This window comes from Ovis aries, chromosome 18 (assembly GCF_016772045.2).
Source record: "Ovis aries strain OAR_USU_Benz2616 breed Rambouillet chromosome 18, ARS-UI_Ramb_v3.0, whole genome shotgun sequence".
NCBI lineage: Eukaryota > Metazoa > Chordata > Mammalia > Artiodactyla > Bovidae > Ovis > Ovis aries.
The window spans coordinates 23,005,407-23,020,250 of NC_056071.1; the positions used below are offsets into that span (position 1 = coordinate 23,005,407).

Here is a 14,844-nt window from a genome sequence, read left to right on the forward strand (position 1 = left end):
CGAAGAGCTGTGGCCAGTGTGGAGAAGTAGTTAGGGGTTAACACCTGGATCAGGTGACCCTTGAAAGTGAGAGTCAGGGTGACCTCTCGGTTTCTAGCTCGTACCACAGGGAGGAGTGTTAAGGAGACCCAGGGGCAGTGGGGGAGTTGATGAGGTCAGGTTGGTCCAGTAGAGTGAGGGGGCCGTAGGGCACCAGGTGGCGGCAGTTTCTATGCAGTTTATTTGGCTGCACTGTCTTTGTTGCTGCGAGCGGCGGCTATTCTCCAGCGGTGATGCACGGGCTTCTCTTTGCAGTGGCTTCTCCTGTTGCAGAGCACAGGCTCTAGGGAGAGCACGGGCTTCAGGAGTTGCAGCTACCAGTCTCTACAGCACAGGTAGTTGTGGCGCATGAGCTTAGTTGCCCCATGGCATGTGGGGTTTTCCCAGATCAGGGACCGAACCCACATCTCCTGCATTGGCAGGCAAATTCTTCACCACTGAGCCACAGGGGAAGCCCTCTAGGTATCTTGTTTTGAGGAGCCTGGAGGAGATGTGAGCTGCAGTTAGGAACATGAGGGTTATTTGCTTTGTGTTTCTTCTCTTTAGCCAGGTCACCAGCTCTAGGAGGTCAAGATCAGGGCAGTCTTATAGTTACTGAGGTATGCATGCCCAGAGGCTAGATATAAATTCTTAGGGGGTGGTGGGTGCACCTGGGTGGTATGGCCATACTCCTGAGACAACTACAACCCACCTCTCCAGACACTCCTTCCCCAGCAGCTGATGCAGGGGGTGCAGGTTCCATCCCTGGTCAGGGAACTTAGATCCTCACCTCACAAAGGACCCCAAGCAAGGACCTCCAGCTGGACTCAGACAACCCATAGAATTGTGCAAAATTGTTTTCAGCCATTAAGTTTTGGAGCTATTTGTTCCTGATACAATAGAAAACTGCAACAGTCCCCCTCATCAGACTATGTTGTTGTTGTTCAGTAGCTTAGTTGTGTTTGACTCTTTGCAACCCCATGGATTGTAGCACACCAGGCTCCTCTTGTCTTCCACTCTTCCCCAGGGTTTGCTCGAATTCATGCTCTTTGACATCAGACTATGAGTTCCCCCAGAAAGCAGGGGTGGGTGCCCTGAACACTCCAGACCTCTGGTCTGAGTGCAGAGCCTGAGAAGGACCAAGTGTTCATCAAAACACTCCTTGAATGAATAAATGAAACCCATCAAAATTCCACTGTTCACCCTGAGATAGAATAGATTTATTAGCAAGAGGTAATCAGGAAACATATATTTTTACAAAAATGGAAATTGTTTTCCAAACAAGCTGTAAGTTGAAATATTATAGGACTTGAAATAGAATTCTCATACCACTAGGTATTGCTTACAGCAAAAGTTGTCTGTTTGTCGGAGTGGAGCATGCCTGCCACTTCAGAGTTGACCTGTGTTTTCTATACTGTACAATGTAAAAAATAGATGGTAGTATTCACAGAATAAGCACTACAGTACTATATTCCTGCTAGAAGGCATTTAGACAGGACTACAGTATATGCAATAAAAACACTTGGTTATTGAGTTTCTAAATCTACAGTGTGGTACTATTTTTCACAAGGCATACAGACTGGGAGCATCTCAACGTAAGCTTTGTAGTGACCATTAGGCGGCTCAGAGGAAAAGTGACATTTTTCATGTGTTCTCGACTTGCAGTGGATGCTGGCCGCCTTTGGCAAAGTCGACGCGACTTGGTGTTGTGATTCTGTTTTCCTCGGGAAGTTCTGGGGCCTTGTCCAGGGTTATGGAGACCTATGGTCATGCCCCCTGGTGCTATTTCCAGAGCCGGGAGCGGCATGGCACCGAGGCGGCGGCCTCGAGGGCTGTCGTGGGGCGTGGTTCTCAGCGGACAGGACCCTCTTCCCTCCGGGTCACTGGGAGGTGCGGAGTTTGGAGACCTGCGATTTGGGCTGGAAAAGCTGCTCTGGAAATCGGCGTCACCATCAGCAGGAAGATTTGTCGATGACCAGACTCTGGGGTATGGTTCCCCCTCCCGCCTCCCCCCACCCCCCACCCCCCACCCCCCACCCAGTTATCACAACTACATGGAACATGCCGGAGGATGTTGCCTGGCCAACTCAGCCCAGGGGCCTGGGCTGGGGACGGACAGAAGCGGGACAGGTGCCTAAGAGTCGTGTACGCGCGGGGTCTGTTTTCCCTTCGGAGAAGAGTAAGGGGCCGGGAAGGACAGACTGAGAGGATGGTTGATGAAAAGAACCAGGCACTGCAGGAGACGAGGGGTGGGGTGGGCAGACCAAGTATTAAACGGTGCAGAAATTCATATTCTGGTTCTATGGGAATCTAAGAACAAGAACGGATTTGTATTCTTGGAGAAGCACATACTAAAGAAGAAAACCCAGAGAAACCAAACGACTATGTACAGTATCATATAGCACGTGTCCATGGGAGCGGCTGGATCTGGGCTGGGGACCGGATTCAGGTGGGGAGTTTTGGTTCTATTCGGAGAGAAGACTCGTAGAGGCTTTCTTCATCCATTACAAAAGACTGGTCCAGTAAATACTGGGTTACCTGAGAAAAGGCAACGAGAAGAAGGAATGCAAGGCGGTGCAATCTCCACAATACACTAGGTGGTCACTGAGTGTCTCCCAGGAATCAGGCAGCATCACGGGGAGAGGGGCATCAGGCTTGCACATGAGGCAGAGATGCATTAAAAACAACGTGTCTCTTTTTTAACGTTTATGATTTTGCTTCTTTATTATTATTATGTTTTGGCTGCACCGCAAGGCATGTGGGATCTTAATTCTTCAACCAGGATTGAACCCGTGTCCCCTGCATTGGAAGGCGGACTCTTAACCACTGGACCACCATTGAAGTCCCTGTTGTGTCTTAATACTATTTTTTAGTATTGTCTTAATTTTTTGTCTTCACAGTAATAGAAAATCACATATGGTCAAAATTACTCTTGACCACCATCCCTATGTGTTAGAAGACATATTTTAGGCTCATATAAAAAGATCGTCTATATCTATGGGACTTGACTGGTGGTCCAGTGGCTAAGACTTCACACCCCCAGTGCAAGGGGCCGGGGTTCCATCCCTGTTGGGGAACTAGATCCCTATATGCTGCAACTAAGAGTCCAGGTGCTGCTGCCAAAGACCCATCATGGTGCAACGAAGACCTGGTGCAGCCAAATAAGCAGATATTTCAAAACATAATCATCTCTATCTATGGGCTTCCCTGGTGGCTCAGCTGGTAAAGAATCCGCCTGCAATGTGGGGGACCTGGGAAGATCCCCTGGAGAAGGGAACGGCTATCCACTCCAGTATTCTGGCCTGGAGAATTCCATGGACTTATGCGCTCTCAAAGAGTTGGACATGAAGGAGCAGCTTTCACATTCACATCTGTATCTATGTATCTAAAGTGTCAATTGTAGCACCTAGGCTGTGCATGTAGGGGTGTTCACAGTTCCTTCGTGTGTGTGTGCTCAGTTGCTTCAGTTGTGTCTGACTCTTTGTGACTGTAGTCCACCAGGCTCCTCTGTCCATGGGATTCTGTAGGCAAGAATACTGGAATGGGTTACCATTTCCTACTCCAGAGACAGTTCTTTCAGTGTTTCCATATGTTGGAAAAATGTTCTTAAACATCAGGATTGTGTAGCATGAGAGAGAATCCCCCAGGAGCCGACCATGGAAGCTGAGGCTGTGTAAGAAAGGAGGCTCCCTATTCTTCCCCTCATGAGGCTCACTCCAGGACAAAATCTCAGAGTGGAAAATCAGGAACAGTCACCACATGGATTAAACTATTCTCCTTCCTCCACGTGCCCCACTTCACCCAGCTCCCGAGTGCTTTGCTGGACTCCTGCGTGTTAAATGTACGATGAGAGATCAAAGCCCGCATCTCACAGTCAGACCCCCACCCTTCATAAAGAATCTCTCCAAGGCTCAGTGGTGGCTCAGATGGTAAAGAATCTGTCTGCAACATGGGAGATCTGGGTTCCATCCCTGGGTCAGAAAGATCCCCTGGAGAAGAGAATGGCAACCCACTCCAGTATTCCTGCCTGGAGAATTCCATGGACAGAGTAGCCTGGCAGGCTACAGTCCATGTGGTCACAAAGAGTCGGACAGGACTGAGCAACTAAACACTTTCACGTTTCCAAGGTTCAGTGACTTGTCAGTTGTTTGGAGCTGAAGGTTCATGTTTTTCCACAGACACTTAGATCAGGAGGAAGAAAACAATTACAGTTCTTAGTATGTGATCGGGAACCTTCTGATAGCTGCTGGAGAAAAATCAGGTCCTGTGAGCTTCTTTGCTAGTTGACCCTCTGCTACTGTGAGAGACAGATCTGGCTGTCTAGGATGCTGACCATTAGTCACCGATGAAAAGGTTACTGTGTCTGAATAATGGCTCTCAATCAGCACCTCCATGAAGATGACCTCAGATTTCACGTCTAGACGAACTCTGATAAAGACGCAGCAATCTTACAGCTATGGGAAGTAGACCAGACTTTTATTTTTTTCTGTCTTTTAAAAAATTATTTTTATTTCTTAGCCATGCCATGTAGCATGTGGGATCTTAGTAGCCCAACCAGGGATTGAACCCATGCCTCCTGAAGTAGAAGGGCAGAGTCTTAACCACTGGACCACCAGGGAAGTCCCAGGTCCAGACTTTTATAGGGGAAGCCTGGTGGGCTGCCGTCTATGGGGTCGCACAGAGTCAGACACGACTGAAGTGACTTAGCAGCAGCAGCAGTAGCTTCATACGAACAGTTCTTTGTAGAGCACAAAATCTCAACCCTCCAAACATTCTGGAAATCAGCAGACTGGTCAGTTTTCTCCATCATGAGCATTTGTTTCCCTAAGAGTGTTGCTTCTGTTGAGACTGGCAGCAAACACCACCACTGCAAAGCTGTTAACAGAAGGAGCCTGAAGGGCATGCTTAGCATCCTTAAGTCTCTTCAGTTGTGTCCCACTCTTTGCGACCCATGGATTGTAGCCCGTCAGGCTCTTCTGTCCATGGGATTTCCCAGGCAAGAATACTGGAGTGGGCTGTCATTTCCTTCTCCAAGTCTAAAGGGCAGTAACATTTATTTGTGTTGCACCTTGGAGCTCAAGGGCAAGTTTAAGAAGGGGGCAAAGGCCTAATACAGTGCCTGGTACCTGGTATGTGCTCAATAAGCACTTGCCAAATGAAAGAATGAGTGAATGACAAGGAAAAAGCGGCACACTTGATTAAGGTTTCTCTTCTCCCTGCGGTGATTAGCTAAAGACAGAGTGAGTTCATGGAACCTGGCAGGAGACAGGGCAAGCCTATCATAAAGGAGTGCATGCATGTTCAGTCGTGTCCGACTCTTTGTGACCTCATGGACTGCAGCCCACCAGACTCCACTGTCCATGGGATTTCCCAGGCAAGAAAACTGGATTGGGTTCCTCCTCCAGGGGATCTTCCCAACCCAGGGACTGAACCCAAATCTCTTACGTCTCCTGCACTGGCCGGCAGATTCTTTACCACTGAGCCTTGTGGGAAGCCTCAAAGAAATATGTGCGTGTGTATGGTCTGCTAACAGAGCAAAAAAAAAAAAGTTTTGCTGTGCTTGCAAACACACACAAAGAATGAGTGATGCAACTGGCATTGGGAGGGGAACTTACTTGGAGGCTGGGGGAATTTCTGCTGGGTGCCCTTTCTAGTTGTGAATTTTGAAACTTGTGAGCATATCGAAAAGATGTGATAAACACGGCCTCTCTTGCCTCAGAGGAGACCAAGCATGATTCTAAGTCATCCTGTGGCAGGTAAAGATCAGACGGGAGCTATGGGATGACCACAAGCTCTGTCTGAAGGAGGGGGAACTCGTGGAGGGTCAGGGGACAGGACACAGGGAGGAGGGCTTCCTGGGAGAGTGGGGCCCAGGGAATTCAAGGCAGAAAATGTTTGGGTTTGGAGGGGAGGGGAAGAGGCAGGAAGAGGTGGGGGGGCCGCCACAGCACTCGTGAGAAATCAGAAGTGACTGCAAATGCTACCAGCTCACCTTTGCTTGGTGCTCAATCTTGTAGGCAGTTTGTTGAAACTGGCGGATCTCTCGGATGATATGGGATATCTGAGGGAAGGAAGGAGAGTTTTAAATATTTATTTTAACCTATATTTATTACTTATTTGGCTGAGACATGTCTTAGTTGCCACATGTGGGATCTAGTTCCCTGACCAGGAATCAAACCTATGTCTCTTGCATTGGGAGCATGGAGTCTTAGCCACTGGGCCACCAGAGAAGTCCCTGGAAGGCGAGTTTTAGAAACAATTTGCTCTTAGTATCACCCCTGGACCCCCTCCCCCTGCAGAACAGAAGGGACATCAATAGCCATCAACTCAGCCTGTAAATTTACCTCCTGGTAGATGCTACTGAAGCATCATGATGTTCCTTATAGCAGCAACCTGCTTCAAAGGCCGATCCTTGGTAAGAATCGATAAATCAATAGGTTGTAAGGAGTAACACAGACTATCTGTCCTTCTCTGACTTATTTCACCAAGCTCAATATCCTCAAGGTCCATCCACGTTCCTGCAAATGGCGGAACCTCACTCAATTTATTTATTTATTGAAGTGTAGGTGATGCACATTATTATATGTTACAGGTGCACAATACAGTGACTTACAGTTTTTAAAGGTTATTCTCCATTTGTAGTTACTATGAAATACTTGTTACATTCCCTGTATTGTACAATATATCCTTATAGCTTATTTTATACATAACATTTTGTACCTCTTAGCACTTCATTCTGCTTTAGGGCTGAATAATATTTCAGTGTGTGTGTGCATGTGTATATATACATATACACACCACATCTTCTTTTGGAGAAGGAAATGGCAACCCACTCCAGAATTCTTGAAAATTCTATGGACAGAGGAGCCTGGTGGGCTATATAGTCCATGGGGTCACAGGAGGCAGAAACGACTTAGTGATTAAACCACCACCACCACCACCACCACCACATCTTCTTTATCCATTCATATATTAAAAAACCTATAAAAAACACTGAATCATTATGTCATATGCATGAAACTATCGCAGTATTGTAAATCCCTATACTTCAGTAAAAAGATGCATATTCTGAAATGTAAAACATACATTCAGTCAGATTACACTAAAGATGATGAAAATTATTTTAAAGACTCACAGGTAATATAGTAAGAGAAAATTACCAATCATTTTCTTTGAGTAGTGAAAATAAATGAGTGATTTTGTTGCTAAAAAAAAAAAAATCCTGATGACCCTGATGCTCGGAAAGATTGAGGGCAGGAAGAGATGGGGGTGGCAGAGGATGAGATGGTTAGATAGCAGCACTGTCTCAATGGACTTGAGTTTGAGTGAACTCCAGGAGATGGTGAAGGACAGGGAAGCCTGGTGTGCTGCAGTCCATGGGGTCAGAAAGAGTCAGACACGACTTATGGACTGAAAAACAACAAAAATTACAGTATGTGACTGAGAGAGAAAGACATCACTTGATCAGTGGTACCAGCTTATCCAACATCCTAAAACAGCTCCCCTCAACTCCAGCAACAGCTAAAGGCCACTTTCCACGTGCCCACGGTGTGCAAGACCACACAAAGCCTCCCCGTCCTGCCACTAGGGCAGTGCTGCCAGCTTGCCCCTGACAGAGAAATCTTACCAATTAAACAAAACCTTAGGAGGAAACCCATGGCACAGAACCAATACAAATGGAGGCTCCCTGGCTGGAGGCCACAGGGTAGAAGGATGGGTATAAACAAGGCTCCCTGCTGGAAGGGGGTCTTCATCTCCCCTCCCAGGTCCTAGATTTCTCTGGGGAAACTGGAAACCTACTTGCTTAGAAATGATTCGGCTGTGGCCACATAAAGCAAGGGCTTATCTAGGACTTCCCTCATGGTCTCAGTGGTTAAGAATCCGCCTGTCCATGCAGGGGACACAGGTTTGATCCCTGGTCCGGAAAGATCCCACATGCCTCGGGGCAAGTATGCCCATGCACCACAACTACTGAGCCTGTGCTTAGAGCCTGTGAGCTTCGACTGCTGAAGCCTGTGTGCCTGAGAACCTGTGCTCTGCAACGAGAGAAGCCGCTGCAATGGCACCGCAACTAGAGAAAACCCATGTGCAGCAATGAAGACCCAACACAGTCAAAAATAAAGAAAATAAAGTTAAAAAAAAAAGTGCTTATCTGAACAACACTGGATGGGCTTGGAATAAAGATACACCTTTTGGAGTCAGAGCTCCAGACCCAGTTTTGCCCTTTACTTAGGGGTGATTTTGGGCTGGTCCTGGATCTCTCCCAGCCTCAGCTTGCTCCCCTGTAAGGTGGACAACCCCACTCCTCAGCCTGTAGGCGTTAGAGGAGGGAATGGAGGTATAGCTGGCTCAGGGCAGGCCAATGCTAATCGCCACTTAAGGGGGTGACTGTTCTTACAGGAGGAGCTGGGCTCAGGCTCCCCCCAGTCGGCCAGGCCTGGAGGCAGAGCTCTGGTGGGCCCGGGCTCGGGTTTTGATGTCCCCCTGCCCCTGCCCCCTCTGCTGCGGGGAACTCACCATTCTCATCTTGGAGAAGTTGACCAGGCCGTCCTCTGTGTAGTTGGGTGTACCCTCTTCGATGAAGGCCAGGTCAGTGAGGTACATTCCCAGGTAAGGGACACAGGGCGGGTCGCAACTTTGAAGCAAACAGCATTGACAGAGGTTTTTCACTTAAAACGCTGGCGCCTCTCCCAAGAACAGACACACCCCTTGGGTTGCTCGCTTTGCTGAACTGGAAGGGGTTTCTATTTGCCAAGAGTTAACAGTAGCACTTGGGCCTGAATTGCCAGCTGGGCGAGAGGGTCAGTCCTCTGGATGGTGGAGGTGACATGGTGCCAGCTGGGGCTTCTCAGTGGACCATCCCCTCCCACCCCAAGCCGGAAGGTCCCCCTCTACCTGGCTGCTCCCCCTCCCAGAGTCTTGGGGCTTGGCCGCCAGCCCCCACCAGGCTCTCCTTTCCTTTCCATCTCTACCCTGAAACTTTCCTTCGCAACCTCGTCCCAGAATCATGTCCTGAGGGTGCCTTGTAGTGCCACCCCCATTCCCGCCAGTCACCCCCAGACACTCTCTCCCCGAGATGTCTCTGCCTTTGTTTCTCGTCCCACTGGGACCTCTGCCCACCCAGGCACTGAGCTACCAGCACAGAAAGCCCTGCTCTCTGAGACCACCGTCCTGGATGTGGTCTGGGTGGGGGTTGGTAGCCTTTGTTGGGGATGGGCCAAGCCTCTCTGATCGGTGGCTCTGAAGCAGGGGTTCCAGTCACTGGTCCTTCACACCCCGTCTGGTGCCTCTTATGGGGTGCTGGGTCTGGGGATGATGCTGTGATGGCTCTGGTGGTCACTCTGCCCCGGGAGAGCTCCTTACAGCTCCCTCGAGGGACTCCCCACAAAGTGCTCTACAGACTCCTCTCAGCTCAGCACACAGCCGCAGCGATCCTCCTTTCTAGCCCATCTCACCTCTGTCTCCTGGTGGCAGCTCTGCCTCTCCAGAGGGGATCAAGACGGGGAGGATGGTAGAGCAAGGATAGAAGCCTGGTCTCAGTTCCCTGTCTGCTTGCTGTGTGACCCTGAGCCATATCTTTCCCTCTGGTCCTCAGGCTCCCCTTGTACAACAGAGCTCATGTTAGCTGAGACAATTCTAGGTGATTTGAGAGTTGATTTTAGGTGGTGCTCGGACACTGTTTAAATAAATTGATTCATATGATGATAAACATTTGATTTTCACGCCCACCACCCAGCATCATGAGTGTCAGCATCATGGTTTTGACACTTCCTAACACTTGCCATTTTCCTCACTCTTTTTTTCTTTTTTTGAACAAATAGTAACAGGACTCACTAAGGATCAGAGCCTTGGCATACATCAGGATCTGGTAAGAATTTAATAACATTGTTCTGTTTTCACTGTATTTATTTTTTATGGTAACCATATATATTTATGGCAAATATGCTGGTTTCCCATTTGCTGTCATGATAGTTTTTCTTCTTTAAATAAAGACAATAAATTTAAATACTTATTTCTGGGAAATAGTTAATTTAAAGGAGACTATTTAAGTACATGCAAATACAGCTGACACATGGGTATAACAAAGTCTTAAAGGAGGTGGATTTTTGGAGTTTGAGAAATAGTGGAGAGGAGAAATATTATTTGAACTGTCAGTCTTGACTCTTTCATGGATGTTAAAATCAATTTGGAGAGCGTTGATCAGATTTTTAAAAATGTTTTAAAAAAGAGAGAATAGGGAAATATCTGAGTTCACTGCATGGTCTAAAATTGCTTTGAGACATTTTTGTCCCTGTTAGGCATATATGCGCTTGTATACAGGGTAACACTGTCAAATATAATTTTATTTTTACTGCAGGTTGTGAAAAAGAGGGGGGGGGGGAGCAAGAATCATGCTGTCACTGGCAGACCTCTCTGAGTCCTTCCAGCCATTAATAGTTCATGATTGTTATCAGGTGGGCCAAAAAGTTTGTTCCGATTTTTAACATCTTATGGAAAAACCAGAATCATCTTTTTGGCCAGCCCAATACATGCCTGGTTTTCCATCAAACTCCAAATCTGAAGCACAGGCTGGTGGATCTGATGGAGAAAAGAGTTCAAAGGTCTTAGAAGACACTCTGGGGCTGGAGGGCTGACTGGTGGGTTCTGGGGGTGCCCCACCCCTCCTGCCCGTGGTGGGCACCAGGCAGCCTAGAGAGCTTGGAGGGCCTCTTATCTTGGACAGAGGCAGGGAAGGCCGAGTGACTGCTCGCTGACTGTGAGAGGCTGAAGGAAGCAGGATGTTCTGAATGCCTCATGGGGTGCGGACCACCCAGACCAGTGAAAAAATATCTGGGGTCCTCGGGCCACTCGGTGATTTCCCTGAATGATTTACTGGGGGGTTATGATCCAGGTGTGGAAAGATGATGGGTGGGCAATTTAGTCACTTGCACGTGGCACCACCAGTCCCGGACTCTATTCTTGTTCATCACCTACATAGTGAGGGGCTTTAGGGAACAGCACACTTCATTCAGTCATGTACACACACCCCAGAGTCCAGAGCCATGTGGGAAATATATGGTGTTGTAAGAGTGGCTAGAGTAAGGGGCGGTGGGGGCAGAGAAGGCTGGAGGAGGGCCCCCGAAGGGCAGTACTGTGTGGACACAGACCGTGCTGAGCATCTGAGTGTACAGGGAAGTACAGTCGGGGATTTGTGTGGGCAAAACACCCAATGTGTGGCTAGCTCTGAACTCTCCATGTGGGCATCTGGCCTGTCGGGTGGGGTTCAGCCTTGCCTTGCATCAGGGCCTGGCCAACAAGGCTGTTATGGACGGAGGCAGAGGCCTCGCATGCCTGTACCTGACGTTCTAGGGAGCAGAAAGAAAGTGCCCACCCCCCAGTCTAAAAGCTGCTTCTGGTTTCCCAGGCAGCACCTAAACATGCATGCCAACACCTGGTGACTCCTGGCACCTGGATCTTATATATGAGCGTTTGGGGCCCCCAAGCCTGATGTTTCTGCCAAGAAATTCCTGATGATGTCAAAGGGGATGAAAGAAGTGAGCTGGCATCAGTGACTGAAAGTAAGATGCAGCTGCCTGATTGGGGTTCTCCACCGAACCCCAGGAAAGGGATGGTGACAAGCAGGGGTCACCCGCTGCTTCGCCCCTCCAACCCCATCCCTGGCTGTGGGCTGGACTGCCCTCTCTTACAAGCTCTGGTCTGGGATCTCCTCTTTCTCAGGGAGGGGATGAGGGCCACCAGGGGCTGGGCTAGAATCCCAGGGGTCAGCACCAACAGTTCTGGTATGTGGTGCAGGGAAATCAGGTCCTCAGATTTTGGGGAAATTTTTTTTTTGGTAATGGATTAGGAGTGGGGTGGGGCTCAGAATCCAACGTTGGTTTTTGCCACGTGGATTCTACCTGCTCTGTAGTTTCATGAGCAAGAGACTAGGCTTCGCTCTGTGGCCACAGGCTGAAAATAAAGATGCAAACAGATATTTGCTCTTGTTGGAGCCCCTGAAACTCCAGGACTGTGGATCATATCCACGTACATAGATGGATGTCCACACCGTAGGAGGTCGTATGAGGTGGCCTGATGCTCGGCCAGCAGACTTGCTCCCCCAGAGCTGTTCCCATCCTCCACTTAGGGGAATAGAGGGGAAGGGCTGTGACAGGAGCAGTGAGAGCCTGGCTCCTGCATGCCCTCCACTGGCATCCTATTCAAAGTAAAGACAGACAGGCATCTGCTGGGTTAAGATTACACAGATGCGCAAAGCTGGAACTGGCCCCTCAAGAGCTTGTGACCAAATTTTACAGCAAAATGTTGTTGAGTGGAGCTGTGGGCAGCTTCTGGTCACTCAGTAGATGATAGGAGGGGACAGTTTTGTGGGTTTCACCAGGGTGTGGTTTGAGGAAGGAGAAGGGGGAGATCACATCCATGTGGGGGCATCAGGGCAGCGGACTGACGGGGTGCACACAGCAAGCCTTGTAGCTGGCCCAGGAGATATTTAAGAGAGTAGCTGGGGACAGGAGGTAGGATTTGGGGGTACAGTCTTGGCTGGTAAAGCTAAAAGGCCACGTGCTGGCCTGGGTGCTGCACAAGGCTGCATATTATGATGATAGACTAAAAAGGACACCCGGGACATCAGAACAGGTCTGAGGACCCATGGACCCACGCAGTGAGGTCCATCATGAGCACCTTGTCTGGGGAACTCACCAACTGTGCCCACCTACCACTTCATGCCCTCTGACCTCTGCCCTGCGCCTGGTGACATGACCCCCAAGTCGTCACATACTGCTGCTTTATGCGTAAATCTTGGTGCTTCCGGAGTAAAGGGGGATAAACACATGTCCCAGTCTGTCCTTCTCCTGCCTGGCCTGGCCTGCATCTCCATACGGCAGGAACCTGGTTTGCATAAAGGTCTCAGTGGCCAGAACGCCTGAAGGCCACCTGTGCCCTGCATGGCTGGGTGAAGAGGCGTCTAGGAGAGGCACTTACACAAGCCCACGGGGAACCTGAAAGAGGGGAGACAGTCAGGATGGGGATGCAGACAGAATGGGGGCCACGGAGGCGGTGAGGCCGTGGCGGCGCTGGGCGAGGAAGCCATGTGAAGGAGGCGGATGGAGCAGCACCTGGGGGCGGACGGACGGACGGACGGACGGACAGGTTGGTGAATGCGGGGGCAGCTCCCCACAAGCACAGTCCACGGGCCCACAAGCACAGTCCACGGGGGCTCGCAGAGCCCGGGCGGAGGAGACACGGCTGGACAGCACAGATGGTTGGAACATCTGTCTGAGGACACAAACAAAGTGAAGATGATGGTCAAGGCGATGGGACACAGAGCCAGCATGAACACCAGGGATGACAGGAGAGAAATGAGAAAGGTGGACGGGGCTGGCAGGGAGGGGGCGTGGGGTGCTGAAGTCACCAGAGGGGCTAGAGGTGCGAAGGGTTCCATCCTCAGGTGCTGGGGGCTTTAGTGGGCTGGTGTGGGCAGTGGTCATGCGGTCCATCTTGGAAAGGAGGGGAGGTGCTCCCGGGCTCCATTGGAGCCAGGGCCCTGGGGTCTCCCAGGCACTGGGAGGTCCAGCAAGTGGCCACCTAGGAACGGAGAGCAAGGGCGAGGGCCAGCCCAATAGGCCATGTGCTCGAGTGCCCGAGAGGAACACGGAGGCAGAGACTAGTGGAGGAACCCCAAGTGAGCATCTAACGAGAGTGACGGCAAACCCATGTTTCAGGTGGGTGCGCAGCCTCGGCATGTGACAAGGGGCTGAGTCACTGCTGCCCGAGGACAGCCGGCCTGGCCTCTCAGGCAAACCACAGGGCACTGGCTTGGGTCAAGACCCGGCTCTATCACCATTTCCCCCAATCCTTTGGCCAGCCACTAGCCCCTCAGTGTCCTCGTTTGGAGAAAAATCATGGGAGATTTTGTCTCACAATGTGGTTCTCAGTGGGGGCAATTATGCCTGAGGGTATCTGGCCACGTCTGGAGACCTTCCTGGTCCTCATAACTTGGTGGGGGCGGGGGGGACGGGGGCACTGGTCCCATGCGTAGAGGCCAGGGATGTTTGCATTCTTTCATGCACAGGACAGCCCTCACCACAAAAACTATCCTGGTCTAGGGACTTTCTTGGTGGTCAAGTGGTTAAGAATCCACGCTTCCACTGCAGGTGGTGTGGGTTTGATTCCTGGTCAGGAAACTAATATTCCACATGCCCCAAGACTGGGGAAAAAAAGTAAAAGAACCTGCCTGTCAATGCAGGAGATGGGGGTTTAGTACCTGGGTCGGGAAGATCCCCTGGAGAAGGAAATGGAAACCCAGTATTCTTGCCTGGGAAATCTCATGAACAGAGGAGACTAGTGGGCTACAGTCCATGGGGTCAAAAAGAGTCAGACATGCCTGAGCGACTTAAAAACAACAAAAGGACAAGAGGACCAAGGCTGAGAAGGTTCACCTCCTGGGCAGTGTTAACGGGGCCAGGGAAGTCACCAACTTTGCAAACTGTAAAGTGTCAATTACTGGTAAAATCGTATTTGTTTGATTCCAAGATGCTGTTATCTGTAAAACGCACTCTTGTTTTGATGACTAATTATCAAGTACAAAAAGAAAATGCAATCATATGAAATAAACGCATTGACTATGAGATGTAGCCTGACATCAGAAATAGTAAAATATAAAATAAAATGTGCATTTTGGAATCAAGGAATCCTGCACCTCTATAATTGCCATCACACCTACCACACTTCTCAAGACTATTCCTGGGTCTCTCTCTGGAAATGCCCCAACACCATGAATTTTCTTTGGGAGATGATGGAAGACAAAGCTGACCTGCCCTGGGGGTCTGGGGA

At 49.7% G+C, this 14,844-nt stretch overlaps 1 protein-coding gene and 1 long non-coding RNA gene across 6 annotated transcripts in view; one reads left to right on the forward strand and one right to left on the reverse strand.

Annotated features, from left to right (window-relative positions):
* Positions 1–1,216: 1,216 nt before the first annotated feature.
* RASGRF1 (Ras protein specific guanine nucleotide releasing factor 1) overlaps positions 1,217–14,844 on the reverse strand; it is a 102,903-nt gene continuing 89,275 nt past the window's right edge. The window contains exons 25-27 of one of the 5 annotated variants that reach the window (XM_027957122.3): positions 8,536–8,653; positions 6,011–6,079; positions 2,055–2,556 (exon numbers count right to left, since the gene is read on the reverse strand). In XM_027957122.3, coding sequence (XP_027812923.2) covers positions 2,464–2,556; positions 6,011–6,079; positions 8,536–8,653 — 280 coding nt within the window. In that variant the 3' untranslated portion in view covers positions 2,055–2,463. Of the gene's footprint in view, positions 2,557–6,010; positions 6,080–8,535; positions 8,654–9,872; positions 13,288–14,844 lie in introns of those variants that run through there. The other 4 variants (XM_042235136.2, XM_027957124.3, XM_060401391.1 and 1 more) reach the window with 4 other exon arrangements.
* Positions 5,651–8,229, forward strand: LOC132658078 (uncharacterized). The gene is made up of 2 exons (XR_009597084.1): positions 5,651–5,774; positions 7,916–8,229. It is a non-coding gene; the product is annotated as an uncharacterized LOC132658078 (long non-coding RNA).